At 38.6% G+C, this 21038-nt stretch overlaps 1 protein-coding gene across 1 annotated transcript in view; it reads left to right on the top strand.

Annotated features, from left to right (window-relative positions):
- The window catches only part of elfn1a (extracellular leucine-rich repeat and fibronectin type III domain containing 1a), a 71858-nt gene extending 59267 nt beyond the window's left edge, over window positions 1-12591 (top strand). The window contains exon 3 of the mRNA XM_069148739.1: window positions 6665-12591. Coding sequence (XP_069004840.1) covers window positions 7053-9425 — 2373 coding nt within the window. The 5' untranslated portion in view covers window positions 6665-7052 and the 3' untranslated portion in view covers window positions 9426-12591. The remainder of the gene's footprint in view (window positions 1-6664) is intronic.
- The last annotated feature ends 8447 nt before the right edge of the window (window positions 12592-21038 follow it).

Raw genomic sequence — 21038 nt, 5'->3', positions numbered from 1 at the left:
CTTTGAACCATATAAATCCAGTTATTCTTACAGCAGCAGATAAAATAGTCATTCCACAATATAGTTGGTACACATTTGTAGGTATTTGCATACTATGTGACATTCTTCTCAAATGGCTCATATTTAATCAGCAGCACATCATTTAAATCATATATGGCCAAATACGGTACCTTATCACTACATTTATCATTGCTTATCATACAATTAATCATATCATTATTTCAGCGTCAGCAGGTCATATTGAGATAACTCTGGTAGTGAAAGCGTCGTCTTGCTCCAACATGAGGAAGCAACTCTGATTGTCATGTGGGAATAAAAGGCTTTGTCTGGAGAGCAAATGAATCCAGTGCATCGAGGTGGTGAACAATACCCGTCACTTGTAAGAGAAGTTATGTTATTTTAAATTAAAAAAATTAAAAAAAATCCATTTGCTGAGCTCTTGCCTATTAAAAAAATACGAAGTTCAACAACTATATCGCTGAAGCTATAAGAAGTGCTTAACTTTTAGCGAACACTATTCAATGAAGACAGTACCATCAATTCTTTCCCAAGCAATATTCCCTCAGTAATTAATGTATGAGTTTAATATCCTCTGATATAACCAAAAATGTGTGCCCTTGTTCTCCCTCTCTCCAAAGCAATTCAGTACCTCAATGAGCACGATGTTTTCCTTCCCCTGGAGAAGCAGTTCCATTTCAACTCAATTGATTCTCTACTTCTGGTTTCCCATCTTTACTTTTTTCCCCCATTCCCAGCAAGAAGTGCATGCATTTTCAATGGCATCAAATAAAGGGCAGTCATTGGTATGGTTGAAGAGGGTCCTCAGACATTGAGGCACCTTCACCATCACAAAACACAAGATAGGGAGCAAAGGGAGAAACAAGAAAAAGCTGGCCTTTAAACTGTAAAAACAGATATCATGCTTTTGTAGACACTTGGAGATTGAACAGACAAATATTTATTTAGTATGCACAGTGAAATGATTTGGATGGCCACACTGACAAACAGAGGGAGACCGACAGGGAGGAGGGTGGTGAGGTGTGGTTTGGCTGGTTTGTCTGTGGAGAGGGAGGTGCAGTATTTTTTTTTAAGATCTGTTTTCTCCATGTGGCATTCTGGAGCTTCTGTCAAAGTTTGCCTTGAAGGACTTGGCTCTCGTGGCAGAGCAGCACTCCTGAGACTCTGTGTGAGAGAGAGAGGACGACTCGCCTGCTTCACGAGTCCAGCCAGGCACAGAGAGCCGCTGAAGCCTTTAAGTACTACCCAACCTGTCACTATCGTTACACCTCCTTGGACCCCGTCCACAACATTTGTCCTGTTGTATGACGGTCAGATTGCTTCCTTAAATTCTGTTGCGTTACATGCTGCAAAAAATTATTCTGTGTAACCTTTGTAATGTTTTGTAACCTTTTTTCATAAAGAAAGGAGCCAATAAATTGCTGAACAGAAGTGCTGTATGAGGTGGGCCAAAGCAGCTGCAACAGAAATTTACAACGCTGTGTTTGAATCATTTTTCAAGAGCAGGGTTTCAATAGGTTATCAAGAGAAGAGGAAAAGAAAAAGAAAAGTCTTCATTACCCAGCGCATAAAGCCTAAATGGAAAAGAGACTGTGGAATGGCTGCCTGTGTCTGATAGGGGAATATACTCGGCTCTGATGCCTTGGGTGTTCTGGCCTGCTGCACTCAGGGCTAGCACTGGACCATACAGATTGCTGCCATTATGGAAAGTGGGTCTGTGGTGGTAAATAGACCTAAGCTCTCTCAAGGCAACACACACTGTTGACTGCCCTGGGCTCATTTGACGATCTGAATTTACAGTAGTGTGATTTGCATGGAACTAAAGCCCCGGAAATTAATTTTAATGTAGCGGGTTGCTTTGTTTATCCCTAACAACATAACACTGCAGGCATTGTTTTAGTTGGCATATGCTGTGGATTTCATCTAGACACAAGAGCAGGAGTTAAATATTATACAATATTTAAATGCTAAATCTGTGTTTTGTCAACCGAGAACTGCAGTATTATCTGTCAGCATAAGCACACTTGTGTATCTGTGTTTACGAGGGGAACTAGCCTGGCTCTAATTTGTGCAACGGTTTCAGTGGTGAGGCAGCGAATCAGTAGGAGGCTCACTAGAGTGAGTCACTGTGGACAAACAAAACACAGCCTATGCATTCTAAATGAGGGTAGACTTCTCAGGTTTAACTTGAACTTCCATTTAGCGCCCAAAAGGGATCTCTCACTAGTGTCATGCTCTGAGCAAGTGGAGGCCAGGTCAGATGAGCTCTGTCGCTGCCGTGCGGTATTTGCAATAAAGGTCATAAGATTGAGGACGAATAACAGGACACAGTTTTTCTTTAAGAGATCTCTTGCCTTGCCAGATACTGTGCAGAGCTGTATTTTTCATATTCATTTCATGGAACATTTGATTTGGAACCTCTTTCCTCCCAGGGGCTTTGAGTGTTCTTTTCTTCAATGCTCCTCTGCCACTGCTCTTTTGTTATCATGAAGGTGGTTTTGTAATGGCAGCCTTTGGCATTCTGTCGCAATGTCCTCAATCACAGCATTTAATGCTGCTCTTTATCTGTACTTGAATAGCTGACCAGTGCTTTTACTTGATTATCTTTGCCTCATTGCAGATTATTTATTTGTACTGTGTTGTGAACCAAAGAGAATTGCTTTTGAAAGCTGTTTCTGTTCACCAAAATTGCTCTTCGTTTATCGTCCTTTTTGCACTTCTGAATAAAATTTGCACTTTTGGGTGAGTTTCACATCAAAAAGTTTTCATGCTGACTGCCACTAAATAAAATATTACTGGAGTTTAATCTACATGTTTTTGCATATGCCACATAGCAAGACAGCTTGCTGTACAATGCATTAATTTACCACATTCGGTAGAGTGGGAATGGGAAAGCAGAGATAGCGAATTGGCAGTGAAGATATAGCAGCTTCTCCATTGACAGTGAATTTATGGAATATAAAGCACAAACAGGCTAATCTATAGGCTTTAGATTGACACATAACCTCGCCCAATTAGGCCAGTTCCAATCGATGCGAAACATATAAAGCTTCAGTACCAATGTTCCAGTGTCCGTCTATCAGCATATTGTGCCTATTAGAGATTATCTAGAGCTGGAATAACCAATAACGTGTTGTAGACTTATTCTGTTATGAGTTATTATTATTATTTTAAAGGTCATAGGTTACATAACCCTCGTGTTGTCCTTGGGTCAAAATGACCCGCAGTTGTGTTCAACCAAGTTCTATTTTATTTTCATATTTTTGGGGATCATTGGTGACAAGGAGGCTGTGAGAGTTTCTTTAAAGAATGATGACCAATGATCCCAAAAAATATAAAAATATAGAAATAAAATAGAACTTGGTTGAACACAGCTGCGGGTCATTTTGACCCGAGGACAACATGAGGGTTAAATGTGACATGCAGATTATAGTTCTTGTGTACTGTGGACTTTTGGATGTGCATTAGGGTTTAGTTGGCTCATAAAAATGTGTAAACACAGCATATCTGTGATTGTGTAGCTAGCACAAGGAAGATGTGCAATTGTTTGTTGTGTTAATGCTGTTTTTTGCTCTTCCCTCACCCCGACCAGTTGAGGGAGATGGCCGCCCACTCGTTAGCCTGGTTCTGTCAAAGGTCTCTTTCTGTTAAAATTATGTTTTTCCTTCCAGCTGTAACTCGTGGAAATTGCTGAATCGTTGGGTTTCTCTTTAATATTGCAAAGTTCTGTTGTAAGGACTTTATGATGGTAAAGTGCCCTGATAGGACTTTTGTTGTCATTTGGCGCTATATAAATACATTTGAATTGTATTGAAATGACACCAGCCCTAGCTCAGTATGCCGAAGAATCACATATGTTACAATGAAGGATGTAGCTTCCCTACTACTTAATGGGTTTTAATTTGCCAAACCTAAACCGTAGATTAAATTAGATCCTAAACCAGGATTATACTTAACTTTAACCATACCATAGCTGCCATACACAAAGCAATGTGGTCTTGGTTAAAGGTCAACAGTGAAACACAAGACAAGATGGGTATAATTTCATAACATTTAAGCCAAATCCCCAAACTTTGTCCAATCTTAGTCAAAGTGTTGCACAAACCTAACCACACTGTGCTCAAACCCCGATTTCGATGGTACAGTCTTGAGCTTTGTACGCCCACCGCTGTCTCCAAACACTTTACATACGACGTGCGTCCATTATAAAAATGCAGTATTTCCCCCACTTGAAAAAACATTGCCACTGAACATAACGTGGCCAATGATTACAGTCACTCAAAATTATTTCTAGGAGGCAGGATTGTTGAGTGGTAATACATGCCTGAAGACCCATCCAAAGAGAGAGATTTGCATCAGTAAAACTCCTGCAATTAAGCTTACCAAAGGTAACTGCCCTGGGAGCTGATGGTGTTATACCACGACTGAGACCCATCCTTTTAACAGACTAAGACAACAAATTAGGGATTAGGATTTAGTGCAGAGACAATCGCCTCCCCATCTCAGTGGATGATAAGAGAAGCCACAATACGCGTCTGACTGTAATGTGATAAATTCACATGAAGGTCATTTGACAACAGGAATGGTATTTAGATCCACAGTGAAAAGTGGGGTTCCAATTTGAAGTATATTCTCTATGCCATAAAATGTCACATCTACTTTCTTCTAACAGTGATTAATCCTGTTGTGTAGAGCCATGTGCTCTAACACAAAAAAAAAAAAAAAAAAACATCTCATTCCTGGTGTTCCCCCTCCCACAATGCAACTGGGCTTTTGCATCTTTCACTATTTCTGAGGTGGTTCAACAGTAGTCTCCTTGTACCATCTTTAAATTTCTTCCTAAATTCAAGATCAAATATTTAATATAATTTGTGTTAACTGCAGTAGATTCTGTAAATGACACTAAACAGTCGAAGAAATCAGGATGGATCATATTTCCAACAAAAACAAAAAAATGCAAAATTTTCTGAATGAATAATTGGGGTTACGTTGAATAAAATATATTGTCTGATAACAGTCAGGTTTAGTAACTTCTTGTTACCTGTAAATTAAATCCTTCCTCTCATATCAGCTAAGTAATTCAGTTTCTACAAAGATAGCATTCAGTCAGCAATTAAGTATAAACATCCCCGTGCTGCATGTTAAAATCAATCCAGCAAATTGCTTCAAATGACCCATTATTATTGGTGATTGCAGTCTTTCAACCGTTCTTGTATACCTGTGCGGTAGGCAGCATTTTGTTTTCCATTTCCTTGTCAGCAGCACTCCGTTGGCCGTTGAGCAATTAAACGTTCTCATGAAGTTGTAATAATGCGTGATTCGGTGATATAATAGTGGAGGTTGTGCTCTGAATTGAATTTTTACATGTAACAGCAACACTGTGTAACTTTTTAAAGACAAAGTAATGTATTTATTCTTTTACAAATTAAAAGTTAAAACATGAGCAATGAAACACACCCTTTAATATGCTTAGTTTTACATTTTACTGCTACAACTTTACTATATGATGGCTAATTATAGCTAATGTTTGCTAATGTAAGCTAGATGTTGCTGCACAACTGAAGTCAGTTTGACTTTGTGGCTCCTTTACTGTTACACAACATTTTAGCATTAGCCATTCACCAAACAGACGCTTGTGGCGATTGATATATCAACCAAAATATCCTCAAACACGTGACAAAGATATGTAATGGAGTCGATATATTTTATTGATAGACTTTAGTGTCTAAAATGACAGTGAACTTCACTGGTAATATTATAACTAAGTATACATTTAACAGAAAACAATTTGTAAATGCACCTAAACATATTTTTCTGCAATATGTTGTGTCAAAACGTTTTGGTATTAGACAAGTTATATGGTAATTCAATTATATGTGATTGGGTAATATTGGCCAATATAACTGATAAATCGCTCAGGCTCTAGTAAAAGTCGAAAAAAGGTTTTTGAACCCAACATTTTGGATGAATATGTCAGTGTGAGCTCCACAGGGATTAAATGATATTATCTGTAACAGTAAACATGGAATATTCAAAAGCACATTCTTGTAAGAATACAAGAATTGTACGGGTTTTTTTAGGAATACTTGTAATTTCCAGCTTCTTCTTCAGATTGAAAGTTGTTTCTCCCTTTCTTGTCTCCCTTTTCAAAAGAATTTAATTTAACTTAAAATGAAACAGTAATCAAACCTTGTACCTGATTTTCCTCTTTTCTCTTGTATAATCCAGTGCTCAAACATATTTTAATTCATGCATGAAGGTTTTCAGAGGAAGTAAAATACATGATCCAAATTGTCACTTCACACAGTGCTGTATAATTGATTTAATGCAGATTCTTAATACTGGCCCTCCTCAGTTGCATCTGACATTCCTCAGGTTAATGGTGTGAAAACAGGGACCCTGCTTTTCCTAACCTATCAAGTGGTAATTGGCCAAGAGTTTCCTTTAATAGTAGTCTGCCGCAGGGGCTGCAAACACCTCTTAAACTGTGTACAGAATAGTGGAGCATAAACATGGAGGGCTTGAAAAAACATGAATCCTCACTTAGAGAGTAACATTTCAAAACCAACTCATGGATATGTGTACATTTTGTAACTTAGTAAAGTCTACTTAATGTCATCTTTGTGTTCTTGTCTTTATATTGCAGGTTATTCATCCGTGCACATGAGAAAGACACAGGAAGGAAGACATGGGCAGAAACAATAGGATGAGACCGTTGAATGATGGTAGCCTCTAAGACAAAAAGCACAAGCCAAGCTGAGGTAGTGAAATCCCTTAAGCATTGCCATAAATTCACTACAGTCAAACCTCAATGAAAGAAACTTAGTTTAAAACCAGACGCTCCGCATTATTCTGATTGGTACATGGGGAAAATATCCATCATCTTACACCCATCAATGAAGAGGAGACTGATAAAAGGATTGTTTCTTGCCCCGAGAACAGTTGAACATCCAGCTACATCTCTGACAGGATCGTCTCAGCTGTACTGAAACCACAGCGGTATCACCCTCCTTTCTTTCTTTTTGGCCCTGCACATGACTCTCAGAGAAGCACCAATGGCCTGCAGCTTAGGCATGGTGATGAGTGCCTTGTTTTGGTCTGTAGCCATTCTATATTTCACTCATATTGGCAGAGTCAATGGAGACTGCTGGTTAATTGAGGGTGAAAAGGGCTTTGTATGGCTTGCAATTTGTAGCCAAAACCAACCACCTTATGAGGCCATCCCACAGCATATCAACAGCACCATTGTGGACCTTCGTCTGAATGAAAACAAAATCAAAAGTATCCATTACTCTGCCCTTAGTCGCTTTGCCAACTTGACCTACCTGAACCTGACCAAGAATGAAATATCCTACATCGAGGATGGGGCCTTTTCTGCTCAGTTTAACTTACAAGTCCTTCAAATGGGCTTCAACAAGTTGCGGAACCTGACAGAGGGGATCCTCAGGGGTTTAGGAAAGCTGCAGTACCTCTACCTCCAGGCAAACCTGATTGAGACTGTGACACCTAATGCCTTTTGGGAATGCCCCAACATAGAGAACATTGACCTCTCTATGAACCGAATCCAGCAGTTAGACGGGTCCACATTTACCAGTTTGACTAAACTCACCACCTGTGAGCTTTACACCAACCCTTTCAACTGCTCGTGCGAATTACTTGGTTTTGTCAAATGGCTCTCGGTTTTCCCGAACAGGACAAATGAGCGTATGGTCTGCGACTCCCCACCTGGCGTATCTGGTTATAGTTTACTGAGCCAGAATCCCAACAATCCAACATACCGAAATGCACTTCACATGCTCACCACTGTGTGTACTGATGACTACGTGACACCATTTATCCAAGTGTCCATGGAGCCTACGACACTACCGCCGGACTCGACGCTTTGTGGGCTGGAGGACTGTCCCTCAGGCACAGAACCAGACGACATTACCATCAGTACAACAGAAAACAACGTGAAAATAATCCCTCTGATGAAAGTGAAGCAAGTGTCAAATACGGGTGCTACCATTACAGTTGAGATTCCACATCCCTATACGAAGATGTACATCCTGGTTCTTTACAACAACAGCTTTTTCACAGATCTTCAGAACCTGAAAGAGAAAGAGGAGGACATTGAGCTAAAAAACCTTAAACCACACACTAACTATACATACTGTGTCGCTTCAATACGTAATTCTCTTCGACACAATCATACTTGTCTGACAATATCTACTGGCCCATGGAACGGAAAGGAGAGAGGTGTAAACAACGCAACTGCTACTCACTACATTATGACAATTTTAGGCTGCCTCTTCAGCATGGTTATTTTTCTGGGAGTCATTTACTATTGCTTGCGAAGAAAGCGCCAGCAAGATGAAAAGCACAAAAAATCAGGTAGTGTAAAGAAAAATATAATGGAGCTCAAATATGGACAAGAACTGGAGGGTGGGACTATTTCTCGAATGTCGCAGAAACAGTTGTTGGCCGGAGAGAGCATGTCCCGTATGCCATACTTACCATCTGCAGGTGAAATGGAGCAGTACAAATTTCAAGAGATAAGTGATACTCCACAAATGATGAAGGGAAATTACATGGAGGTGCGAAGTATGGACCACCATGACCGCAGGGAGTGCAATATGGGAATGGCTGGGAATAGCCAGGGGTCGGTGGCAGAGATTTCCACCATCGCAAAAGAAGTGGATAAAGTCAATCAGATAATTAACAACTGCATCGATGCTCTAAAGTCAGAATCCACTTCTTTTCAAGGGGTGAAATCTGGGGCAGTGTCCACTGCAGAGCCCCAGCTCGTGCTAATATCAGAACACCCACAGAGTAAATCTGGCCTTCTGTCTCCAGGGTATAAGGACAGCTACCACCACTCTCTGCAGAGGCATCGGACCTCTGATGTCTCGCCAAAGAGGCCCAGCACTGCCACAGGAGGGCCAATGCGAAGCCCCAGGCCTTATCGCTCTGAATCCAAGTACATTGAGAAAACCTCCCCGACAGGAGAGACCCTCCTCACTGTAACACCTGCTGCTGCCATCCTGAGGGCCGAGGCAGAGAAGATCCGTCAGTACAGTGACCACCGGCACTCATATCCCGATGCTCAGATCGAGGAGCTCGAAGGACCTGACGGCCACAAGTCCTCCATGTTGGAGCCTCTCACTCACTCCCGCTCCAGAGACTTAGCATATTCCCAAATGTCATCACAGTATCACAATCTAAGCTACTCCTCCAGTCCTGAATACTACTGCAAACCCTCACACAGCATCTGGGAGAAATTCAAGCTCCACCGGAAACGGCATAAAGATGACGAGTACATGGCGGCGGGGCATGCCCTGCGTAAGAAAGTCCAGTTTGCAAAGGATGAGGACCTGCATGATATTTTAGACTACTGGAAAGGTGTATCAGCCCAAAATAAATCATAACCTATTTAGGTGTTTTTAAAAATGGACCACACATTGCAGAAATGACACAAGAACCTCATCTGACAACTGAATCAATGGATACTTCCATATTATAATCAACTATTCACTCGCGTGTATCACATTCTCTTTTAACTGTGGGGAAAATGGGGTAAAGATTCTTTAAATTTATCATATTATGTAAAGCATTCATCTGGAAAAAAAATATATATATTGAAAATTAATAATATATATGTTACAATGGATAATAGGTTTTTGGGTATCGCATGGCCAAGTCCTGTGACAGTGGATTTGCTGTTGTGTAATATGAAACTACTATATGAAGATATGTCTACTGAAACCTCAATATAAGAACTATCTGGACCCTTCATTCAAAACAACCTTTTTTTTTTTTCTTCTTTCCCTGCATATATTTACTTAAAAACTATGTACAGATATGGATTTCTATATTTGCAATGTTTGCTGTGTAAATGGAAAAGTATTATTGGATAAATCAGGTTTATCAAACGGAGCGCTGTTCATTTAGATTACCTTGTTGCTGAAGAACGGCAAGTCTCACTTTAAACCTGTCAGAACATTTGTCATTTTAACCGTCAACAGCCTGTTTTTTTGTTAGTTTTTTTATTTACTTCTTTTTTAAAGCTTTTACATGATACAGATGGATTCAGTTTTAGGTCCCCTGAATCACACTGTGCAGTATTCACTGGATGGATCCTGACAGACTTCATGCTGGCAGAGTGCAGTATAGATCATGCTGCACTGAAGGTCTCCGTCATCAGTTTTACAAACCATCATTTGTATCTTTAGTACCAAAGTAGAAAAAGCTGAAATGTTTACAATATTTCTGCATGGTCTGGGGATCGTATGAACATACAAGAGCAGGCCCATGGAAATTTTTCTTTTTTATTCCATTGGTTACTCCTTTAAAAGAGAAAACATTGGGGAACAATAGTATCCACACACAGGATATGGTATGAAAGCGTATTATTAATCACTAATACTTCAAAGGGAAGAAAGCTGTACTTTGTCATCTGTTGTTCAGGTACATAGACAGCTGTTCTGCCCTGCAGGAGAGCCCGATGGATGAATGTAACAGATACATATTCTGATCTGTCTATGGCAGCTTTTGTGTATATTTTCAAGGAAATATTTATTTAATGCTATTAAAGACTGTGTTTTTGTTTTTTTTCCTTTGCTTCAATATTTCTTCCAGTGTATTATATCGCATAATGTCTGGTCCAAAAAATGGAGGAAAGTAGTTGGTTATTCAGATGGGCCTTGTTGCTTGCTGAGAGGTTTCGTTTTACTTTGTAACTGCTAGGCTGTTAAATCATTTTGTATATTATGAAAGCTACGTACCAGGCAAATATCAACATGCTAGAGTAACATTTAAGAATGTGAAACTGAATCCTCTGACTTACTGGCTGTGAATTTGTATATCATGAAAAATTTTTGAGTAAATATAAGACTTTACGCTTTGACTTTGTAAGATGTTTACATAATTTTATTCCAAACAGGCTCATGATGATTCATTGCGTATTTATGAATGAGTGTTAAATATGTACTTCTACTCTCTTACTCATCTGACTGATGTCATGATGTAACTCTACATGTACCGTCTTTGTAGGATTTGGGTTTATTAAAATGCATCTCTTTGTGGTTACAGTTAAACTTTACATCAGTCATTTTTACAGTCATGATTGCTAAGTTTGGTAATCGTTGTCAGTTTAAGGAAACAAAGATCTACTTCTCCAATTAGCCACTGGAATTCCCAGGATTTTTTTTTTCCAAGTGTCCATTCAAATTTAATGTCAATTCTCAATGAATTTCAACAAAATCAGAAAAACAAAATGCAAATGAATGCACATTTCCAGCCAGAAATGACATGTGATTATTAGAAGTTACAGAATACAAAATAAACAGTTGGTGGCACTAATTCGCAGGTTGGGTAACATTAAACCAGTGCAGAAGAAGAGGACGCACCAAGATGACGTAACTTAAAGAGCACCAGTCAAAGCAACGTGGAAAATATTTCCTGTAATGGAAATCTATCTATGTTTGCTTCATGTATTCATTTGATAAAGTTTTCTCATCGCTCCACACAGATCGGATGATTTCCTCTTCTCGTCTATATGTGTCATTATTACTTCACTAAGCCTGTTTCCATTGCACTTTGTTGCACTTTTTGTTTTCATTGATTCACCAACCTTTGTTTAGTTTATACCAAACAGAGTAAAACACCTCCAGATGACAGCTATTCTCCCACTAATACATTTTCTGGATTTTCCTCTGTAAGACTCAGCAAAACATTTGTTCCCGTTGTGTTTCTTTCTGAAGAAACTTCGCCTTTAACTTCACCTGCATCTCTTACTTCAGTGGGTAAAGTGATTCTAATGGGTACAAACATCCTCCATTTAGTTGTAAATGAATATCAAACATTTCAACATTAATTAATTTAAGAGACACGACAGCATGGCAGACGTATACTGCTATGTATGCAGTGTGTGTTAAGGTGACGACAAGAGCGCCTGCAATCTGATAGCAGTGGTGACCCGAGGAAATTTATTTACCTGAACTTAACTCAGGTCTTGTTTTCATTAGACAGTGAGTTTATTAGTATAACTGCAGGTATTTATAGCCCATTTGTATTTTTTCTGTGTCACAATCCTGTGTCCATCTCATGTGTCGCAACACTGTTATTATTCATTAATGTGAAATGAAGCATTCATGAGCCTGATGTGAATGTCTTATGTAAGCACCTTGTAAAGTCTTAACTGGGTTGTCTGACTTAACATTGCAACCGCCTTAAGATTTTGGGATATGTGTACAAGTGTAAATTTCCTTTTGTTTTATTTCCAATGTTGATACTGTTGTTGAGTCTCCATTTGTTATTTTTATAAAAGCATTTCAGTATCTTCGAAGAGCTGTCAGGTTTCTAGTTCCTTTAGCTATTTAGCAACATGTTTTTTTATACTGCATATTGTAGCACTTCTGTGTCTAATACGAGTTTAAAGTGTTGAGAAAACCTTTAGAGAGATCAACAGTTGTTGTTCAAGTGCATCAAAACAAACAAGAGCACAAAAATGTATTTTTTTTCTTTTATTTCTAAATACTATGTTATCTGCTTTCAGACAAAGTACTGTGAAATAAAGTTAAGGGTGCACATACAGTATACACTCGGCATCTTTATTATGGATTTTATGTCAGAAACACTTTGAAGCTACTCCAATATTGTCAACGTGATCAGGATGTGTTGCATTCAGAGACAGTGGGATGTCATGTTAACTGATATCAGTATTTCAGAGTTGTAAAAAAATTGAAAGATAAACAAATATCTATTAAATTATCTTTCTGTCGACAAAACGTATTTTAAAACACAAACTAAAATTATTATTATTTTCTTTTTTAAGAAATCTGACCAGGGCTCATAAATACAGTGTCTAGTCAATACCAAACTGCTGTGCTGCAGATAAATTATAATTTTATGAACACAACATCGTCAATTAAAACAAACAAAAAGCTACGTTATTGACTAGATCTGTTATACAATCAGCTATTCTGAACCCATGCTGCTAAGTATTTATGCATCTTTCATGTTCCTAATGTAGCTAACAGGACAAACAAGACAATATGCTTCAGTGTGGTGCTGATACTTCCAGCACATTTCCAGTAACAGGAGCTGTGTTAATGTCATCTTGGTGTCTTGGAAAACCATCTTTCCTCGCCATTTTACACCCATCATGTCGGGACAAAGGGAGCAGAAATAAAAAAAAATGTTCTACCCAAAGTCGCTTCAATAGACCAAACCACAATGTAGTTATATGTTACAGGAGCTCTGCCATTGTCCACATTGGACCGTTGCAGCTGTGACAGATGGTAAAAGTCGACATTTTAAAGCTTTACTTACGCCTTAAAGCAATGCTCGTTCACAAGTCGGAATCATCATATTAAAGATTTGATGTCTCATGATCCTATTACTGCTTTCTGAAAGCACAATATGAGAAGTAAATAGCTGCAGGGGCTGTTGATTAGTAGAGGCAAGTGAAGAAGAACAAACTACATTATAAAACACAAAATTGTTGTTTGAGGATCCAACTGTCTCAGTTCACTTACATTTTCTGTGTTCCACAACCTTCTGAAAATTACTTCCATCCAGTAATTCTCCAGATAAACAACAACAACGAGAAGTTTAAAGCTAAAACAAGTGACCTTCCTCATAAACTGTACCTGGAAACTGCTCAATATTACTTTCCTACAACATGCACTGAGCTTAGACAGCAAAGCATTGACCGCGAAGTGGATGTACTTTGCTTGACGCACTTCAGTCATCGATAGCTTGTTTACCGTGCTGCCTTTTCTGCCTTTCTATTGTAATTTGTTTGTTTGGCTTGCCTGGAGGTATATGAAGGGGAGATACTGTGGAAGGGGTCTATTTTGATTTGGTTTTTTTTTCCCACATCACTGAACAACAGAGATTAGCATTAGGGCAGAAATTACACACAAACTCCACCCATAATTCCTTCCAGTAATACTTGTATGGCAGAAGCACGGACCGCTAGAAGCTGAAGGTTTTATGGCTGTATGCATGTTGTTTGTTGATGGTGGGTTTTAATATTACTAATTATGATGAAGTAGCTTTGACAAAAAAGCGGAACTCCTGCTCACTGTTATTGATTTTACCCACTCTACCAAGTTTCAAGTCTCTGCAGCTCAATTTTTTAAATGAAACAAATGGCAACAACAACTAGTGTCAATTGTATTGATGCAAAACTTGCTGTTGTGCAACTCAACACCTGTTTTTGTGACGATGCAAAGTGATGATGATTAGTGAGTGTCTGAAATCTTAATTTATCGCTCTCTAATGAATAATCTATTCAGTGTCTACTGTTTAGGGAATAAGTTAACGAGGGAGTCTTCGTAGACACAGGCACATTCTTCAGTTTAACAAGACAAGACAAGAGGCTCTGCGGCTACACTTGAGCACAGCGGGACGTTGAGCTATTAACATGTCATCAAAAAAAAAATGTACGTTTGAGCATGCTAACATTTGCTAATTAGCAGTAGTTAGCAAGTCGATTGTGGGACATTTCATTCTGAACCAAAACTGTAAAATGACCAACCATCTGGTCGATCGAAACTCCAGAAACACTGCGAGCACGGCTAAAAACCAAATGCAACAGGGCCAGCAGTGAGGATGGTTTGCAACAATCAAATTCTATTTTTAAGACTAAAGCATGAGCAGTGATTGCTGCCTGGTCGGGTAGATCTGCTCGGGGTGGGTGCTTTATTACAAAGGCTCAACTCTTCTTCCCACAACCAACAAAGATGCTTTTCAGGATAACGGAAGATGATTCATAAAAGTAAAAAAGTGCTGGCTCTGTAACAAATAGTCCACTAAGTGTTTATTATGTAGGGAACAATTAACTAGTGAGTGATTTCTGAACTCAGGTGGAGGTAGAGACTCTGTCATTAGAAATCACACTATGGGGATTTACCTAAGGGTTGACGTTGATCCTGAGCAAACAAATACTTTCGGGCATACAGTATAGCAGCTAGATATTAATGGAAAAAAAAAAAGGTCTACCTAGTCCTCAACGCTTTTGTTTATGATGTTTTCTGTTTTCTTTCCGAGAAAAGCGACATTATGAAAGCACAAAATATCATGCCTTTAGTCGAGGTGGCACTGTGGAACAAGAGCCTCAAAACAAAATCTATAGAACCATAAGCACAATTGCTTCATGCACATAATTACCCTCCCTGTCATCCTTTCTGAGGCCTAGCGATGGACACCCTCCATCCCTGGACATGGCAGAGTCCATTAATCAGCTGTCAGAAGAGCTCCGAAGCTCTGGCTTTAAAGTTTTTGATGAGAGGAAACACCAAATTTCCTTGGCTCTTGTCAAATTCAATGTCTAATTGGTTATGGGTGATTGACTAAGAAGAACAGAGCATCAGAGCGGGCTGTAAAATGAGATCTGCACAAAGATCAAAGTTCAAGTAGCTGGTATAATTAACAGATTGAGCTTGTATTAAACTGCTTTGGAGGGTGATGAAATGAGATAATAGCATTCCTAGCAAAGACAGAGACCGGCAGCGTCTCAGAGGAAAATTGGAACTAAAATTGAAAAATAGCTATGAAAAAACTGCATTTGGAAGCAGCTGTGGAAAGGAATTTCTTCAAGAAATGTATTGAAGTTGTTGATCTTTACTTGAGTACAGTAAACCTTATAATACCATTCCAACACGAGGTGTAATCAAAAAGTTCTGATTCTATTCTTTCTGCGCATGAATGGAGCGCAGCATCATTGTGCGCATTGAACAGGGGGAGGCAATACAGTAACTTTCATGAGTAAGCATTCCAAGTCATGTCGCTTGATTAGCATCAGCAACTTCATTGCACATGTTTTTGTAACCACTAGCATTTGTGATGTCACCCTGGACCTCAAACTAGAGCAGAAAGCGTACATCAAACCCTGGGTCAAACTCGAGAAATCGTCAATCGAGACCTGTTTCAAAAAGAGGCAGAACGTCACTGTCCAAGACTGAAGAAGGCACATCAGGTCAAGAGCACAACCAAATGCACACTTGTGATTTTCTTTGTTGTGTCCCATCCCCCAGGATCAGACTGTCAGCGTCGAGTTCTACTGTATATATTGATGAATCCCAGGGGACAGTTTCCTCACAATGGGATATTTTTACATTGTGGTATTAGTGCTTAAGTGAAGGATCTGAGTACTTCATTCACAGTTGTTCACCAGTAGCTTTTTCACAGCTAGATGGCTGAATCACTGACTAGTGTGGCTTATTACCAAAGAAAGAGCATTATGAAGGGATTTATCATGTTTTTACCAAAGGGTGTTAAAGCCTGTGATCTATGAGCACCTTCATGTTGATGGGCAGAAACTCTGCACTCTTGTTAAAGTAGATTTATGCTGATGGATGTTTCTGGAGCCAAAAAAAACCCCGGACGCACTCATTAATACACAGCACAGCAGCTGAAGACGAGAGCTCCCGTGATCGCCAAGCAGAACAAGTGAATGATCCTTCAAATGAGAGCTGTGCTGAGGCAGGTCACAGGGACAACCAGTCAACACTACTGGCAATGAAGAAAAGAGGAACTGCTGAGCATACTACATGCAGGAGCAGGGGAGACTGAGCGGCTCATTATGATATGAAAGTGAGAGCGAATCAAAGAGTCTTCTCACACTAGAAAATATAAGAAGTGTGCCCACACAGGTCACATGACTTTTGTTCCCGGAACTTTTGCTTCTGGCGATAATGAGCAAGCCTGCCTCTTCCCCACATCTTTGGCCCTCTTCTTCTTTTTTTCCACCAAACAAAGACTCCTCTGATCATAGCCGAGTACAAACGTGAGGAGGCTGAACAAAAAAAAAAAATTAAGAAAAAAAAAAAATCTATGGTTCCATTCGTGTGGAAGATAAAAAGCTTTTAGGCTTTAATTATTTCCCCCTTGTCACTTTATGAATTTTCTTGCTACTCAATTCAGAGGTGAGGACTCCCTTGAACAATAATCACCATGTTTAAAATAGCATGTTAATGATTTGCCTGTATTAAAGACTGGGAATCTTTTGAATCATAACTGTATACTTCATAGGTAACATATACACAAAATAAGCCACAAAAAAAAAACATGTATTTTTCTTTTTTGTTTTCCTTTGTAAACAATGTCCAATATAATTTGTTAAAAAATAATATTATAAAAAAAAAAAACATAAAGGAGCCAGTAAGAAAAAAGAAAACCTTTCTGTAAGTCCGTCATCAAGTAAAGTGTAAATATTGTTGTGTATTGGATTATGTACAAATATTGCATGGATTGGAATCAATCATAGCCATTTTTGACATGTCACAGTGTGAAAAACTACAATAAAGGTATTGGATAAAAGGATACGAGTAGATAGAATAGCCTGCATGGAGAAGACTACCAGATGGCCTCACATCCAGTGGATTCTCGTTTTCTCTCTCTACACCGACTCATGGAAAGAGAAGAGGGATCAGATGTTCCCAATAACACACATTACGTGTCTCTCTCCAAAAGGTGTAAAAGAACATGGACCGAGAAAAGATCAGAGGAACTCTACTTCTTTTTTAGATGGCAAGTGATTTTTTTTTTTTTTACAGTGAAACAGTCATTTTTAGACAATGATTTAATTGTGTCATCACATTTATTGATGAAATTTTTTTTTTTCCATACATAAATACCATTTTCCTTAAAATTGAACCAGTTTCTCTGACTTAAACTAATTAAATGATCTGTAGTTTTATGCAGGTAAAAAATCTCTCTTCCAGTAAAATATTCAAGTATATTTCATGATTGATCATAAACTTAAGGGAACATGGAATCGTTTAAAAAAGGTAAGTACATCCCGTGGAGAAAAAAAATGCAAAAAGATGTACGCAGGATATATCTTACTTGACAATAAGCTGTCTGAAAGGTTGACCCGGAACTGGACTTTCAACAGGTTGATTATCCTAATCAAGAAAACAATGAAATGGACGGTTGGACAATGGTAAGTCGAGAGAAAAAGAGCCCTTTGAAATATTGAAACGGGCGATACTTGTAAGAAAACTTTCACACATCTTCCGCCACTGAAGGAATTATGCATGGATTATTGATCAAAAAGTTCAGCAAGCTAATGGCAGAGACTGATGGACAATTATGCAAAAAAGCTAAAAGAAGTTATTTCTGCAAAAGGGGTAAATACTAGCTTCCGAAGCCAAGGGTGTTTTTTTTTTTTCCACAGAAGAATATGACGTGCTCAATAAATGAAACAAATGAAAAAGCGATTTTTTTTTTTTTTTTTTTTTTTTTCTTCTGGTTGTACTCAAGTATATTGCCGTATCTGTAGGTGAGAGGGTAAAGTGTTTGCTTGTCCAAATTGATCAAAAAAGCCAATTTCGGGATGAGCTTATTTTTTCATGACTAAATTTTCAAGTCAAATGTGATTTTGGCAACTGGACACTGGTGTGTGGATCACACAAACCTGCTCTTGATCATTTGTGGGTAGTGAGCAGAGCAATGTTAAGGGTCAAAACGTGTTGATCTGGTCTATTTTTTTCTTTTCTCCCTCTTTCTTCTCCTTCACCTGGTGAAACGACGAGGGTGGGGAACACCTCCCCACCCTCGTGGGTGGCAGCTTCAGCTCCATATTCACCGAGACGTGCTCATTTTCAAGTGATCCACTCAAATCAGAGGAATGAAATCCTCCCATGTAATTACACCCCCACCGACGTTTCACTCACGTATACATGTGCATCTCATCACTGGAAGCAAGAGTACTAATGCGACTTGATTTTAAAATAAAGAAGTGCTTAACTGTTCAATTGTAAGGCCTTATACACGTGGTCCACGCTGGCTTATATTTTGCCTGGATAGACTCGTCTGAAGACGGTGTTGGTGCGTTCAGATTGTGCTCGACTGCCATCTCATTTATTAGTTCACTTGTTAGAGTAGGTGAGGCAACAACTTTATCATTCTTACTGGTTCAGTCACCACGAGAGCTGCAGTGATTAATTGCTCAATCAATTAGTGGATCATCAAGAAATATATCTGCAACCATTGTTATAATCAATTATTAGTTCTTTTTTTAATTTTAGTCAAGCTAAAATGCCAAACATTTGCTGTAATTTGATGCTTTGTCACAGAAAATGTAACATGTTCTGTACAATTGCCGAGTTAAAACAGATTGCTTGGCTATATATTATCCACAATAACATGTGTGACTGTGCTGAGACTTTAATAAAGTTGTTCTGGAAACAATGTTTTATTCATCAGGTAACTTAATTAGAGTTCATTTCAGAGCCATTAGCTGCAGGGATCCATTAAACATATTAACCCTGTGAAGTTTTTGGCCACTTGTGACACGATGGGGAAATGTTGTTTATGAGCGGTTCCCTGTGTTTTGTGTGTTCTCGTGCACATGCACAGGGATCCACACACACAATCGTACCATTCATATTCCTGCCAATGGTTTCACACTATTCAACTGATTCACAAGTGGTGGTAACGTGCCAAAAAACACAGCCCACCCACCAAAAAGGGGATGTAGCAGTAAGCAGGTGTCATGGATTTAAACAATGCAGGATTAAAAATACCTTGCAAAAGGAAGGAAATGGATTGAACATGTTTGTTAGGCATCAGAAATGGGTTTGGTAGGTAAAACTGAATGTTAACAGTGTTGTTGTATGTCTACAATAACCTAGTTTATAGTGCAGAGCGAAGTATAAAGAATGCTTTGATTTTCTGATGTAACTCAGTTCAGGAACATATCAGATTTTACTGAGACTACATGATTTTGTGCAAGGACAGTGTATGCTGAACAGAAGTTCAGATGCATTTTAATTTTGAGCTGGAATTCTGGGAATTCACCACAGAAATGTCCTCAGTGTGAAGTCTTTTATTTTTATTTTCCGAAAGACACATTTCTGATTGCTGAGGCTCTTATTATTTCCTGTATGAGGCTCTGATGTGTACTACTGTGCTCTAATCTGTTCAGCAATCACAAAGTCACTGGAAAGTTTCACTGATTGCTTTGATGATGATGATGACATGATTTCTCAAGACATGTACAAAATTGTAATTATTCATTCACTGTCACAGCAAGGCACTTATACCCACCATCAACTAATGCCCAACAGCAGAATTTCTCTGAATACTTGACACTTTTACCCTTTTTGGTGAGAAACAATTATTTATCATCCCAATTGTAGTAACTGTTCAATCACACACAAAAGGAAGGAAGTGCCGTGATTTTCATTAGCACGAGCTCTCACTCTGCAGGCTGCTGCATATTCTGCACCAAACACTCCTGTTTCCCCTTCTCTTTTTTTTTTTTTTAACATGTGAATCCAAACATTAATGTGTGACGGCAGTGCAGAATCATTAGCAAATAAAAAACGCTGATGAACATGAATGGAACATCTGCACAGAGTCAAAGTGAAGGAGACTTACAATTTGTATTAGATATGATGCAACTGTTCGGGACTTGGATTCATGTTAACAAATGTCTATTTACCCATTAATTTTCCATGCAAACGGGTCACAATGGGGGTGAGCGCCAAAGAAAATTTGAAAAAATGTGTTCACACCTCCGTTTCTTGGCAATAATAAAGTGTAGGATATTTATAGTTGCAATATCTATTCAGTGTGATTAATTAATCCAATATGAAATCAATAAGAAGCTTATATTTGTATTTTTGTGTATGATTGTAGTTGTTTTGCATCATTTTGTTATAATTTCATTAGAAATAGTGATAATTTGGACTGAGCCTCCTCTGCATTTGACTAAATCAACAACACTCATGCTGAATAGAGAATGAGATGCATCATACCAGGGAGGTATACATTGGGCCTGAAATTAAGCTTTGTTCTTCATTTTACAGCCTTGGCACGCACGCATATCTGAATTCTTTGGGTATAGCTGCTGTAGGTGGCTGTGAAGAAATTCATTACATCTAGTAAAAGCTTCACAGGGATCCCAACATTGTGTTCATGTTTTGTATAAAAAAAATAAAAAAAAAAAAGTGCCAGAATTTTTATCTAGTAATAAAGTCCAAAAATACATAATTCAGAAAATCAAAGCATGGAAAGTGCAATTA

Source organism: Embiotoca jacksoni, unplaced genomic scaffold (assembly GCF_022577435.1).
Source record: "Embiotoca jacksoni isolate LCO1_2020_lvr unplaced genomic scaffold, fEmbJac1.0.p SCAF_15, whole genome shotgun sequence".
NCBI lineage: Eukaryota > Metazoa > Chordata > Actinopteri > Embiotocidae > Embiotoca > Embiotoca jacksoni.
Note: the sequence above shows the minus strand (reverse complement) of the source record. Positions and strands in the feature narration are given on the sequence as shown.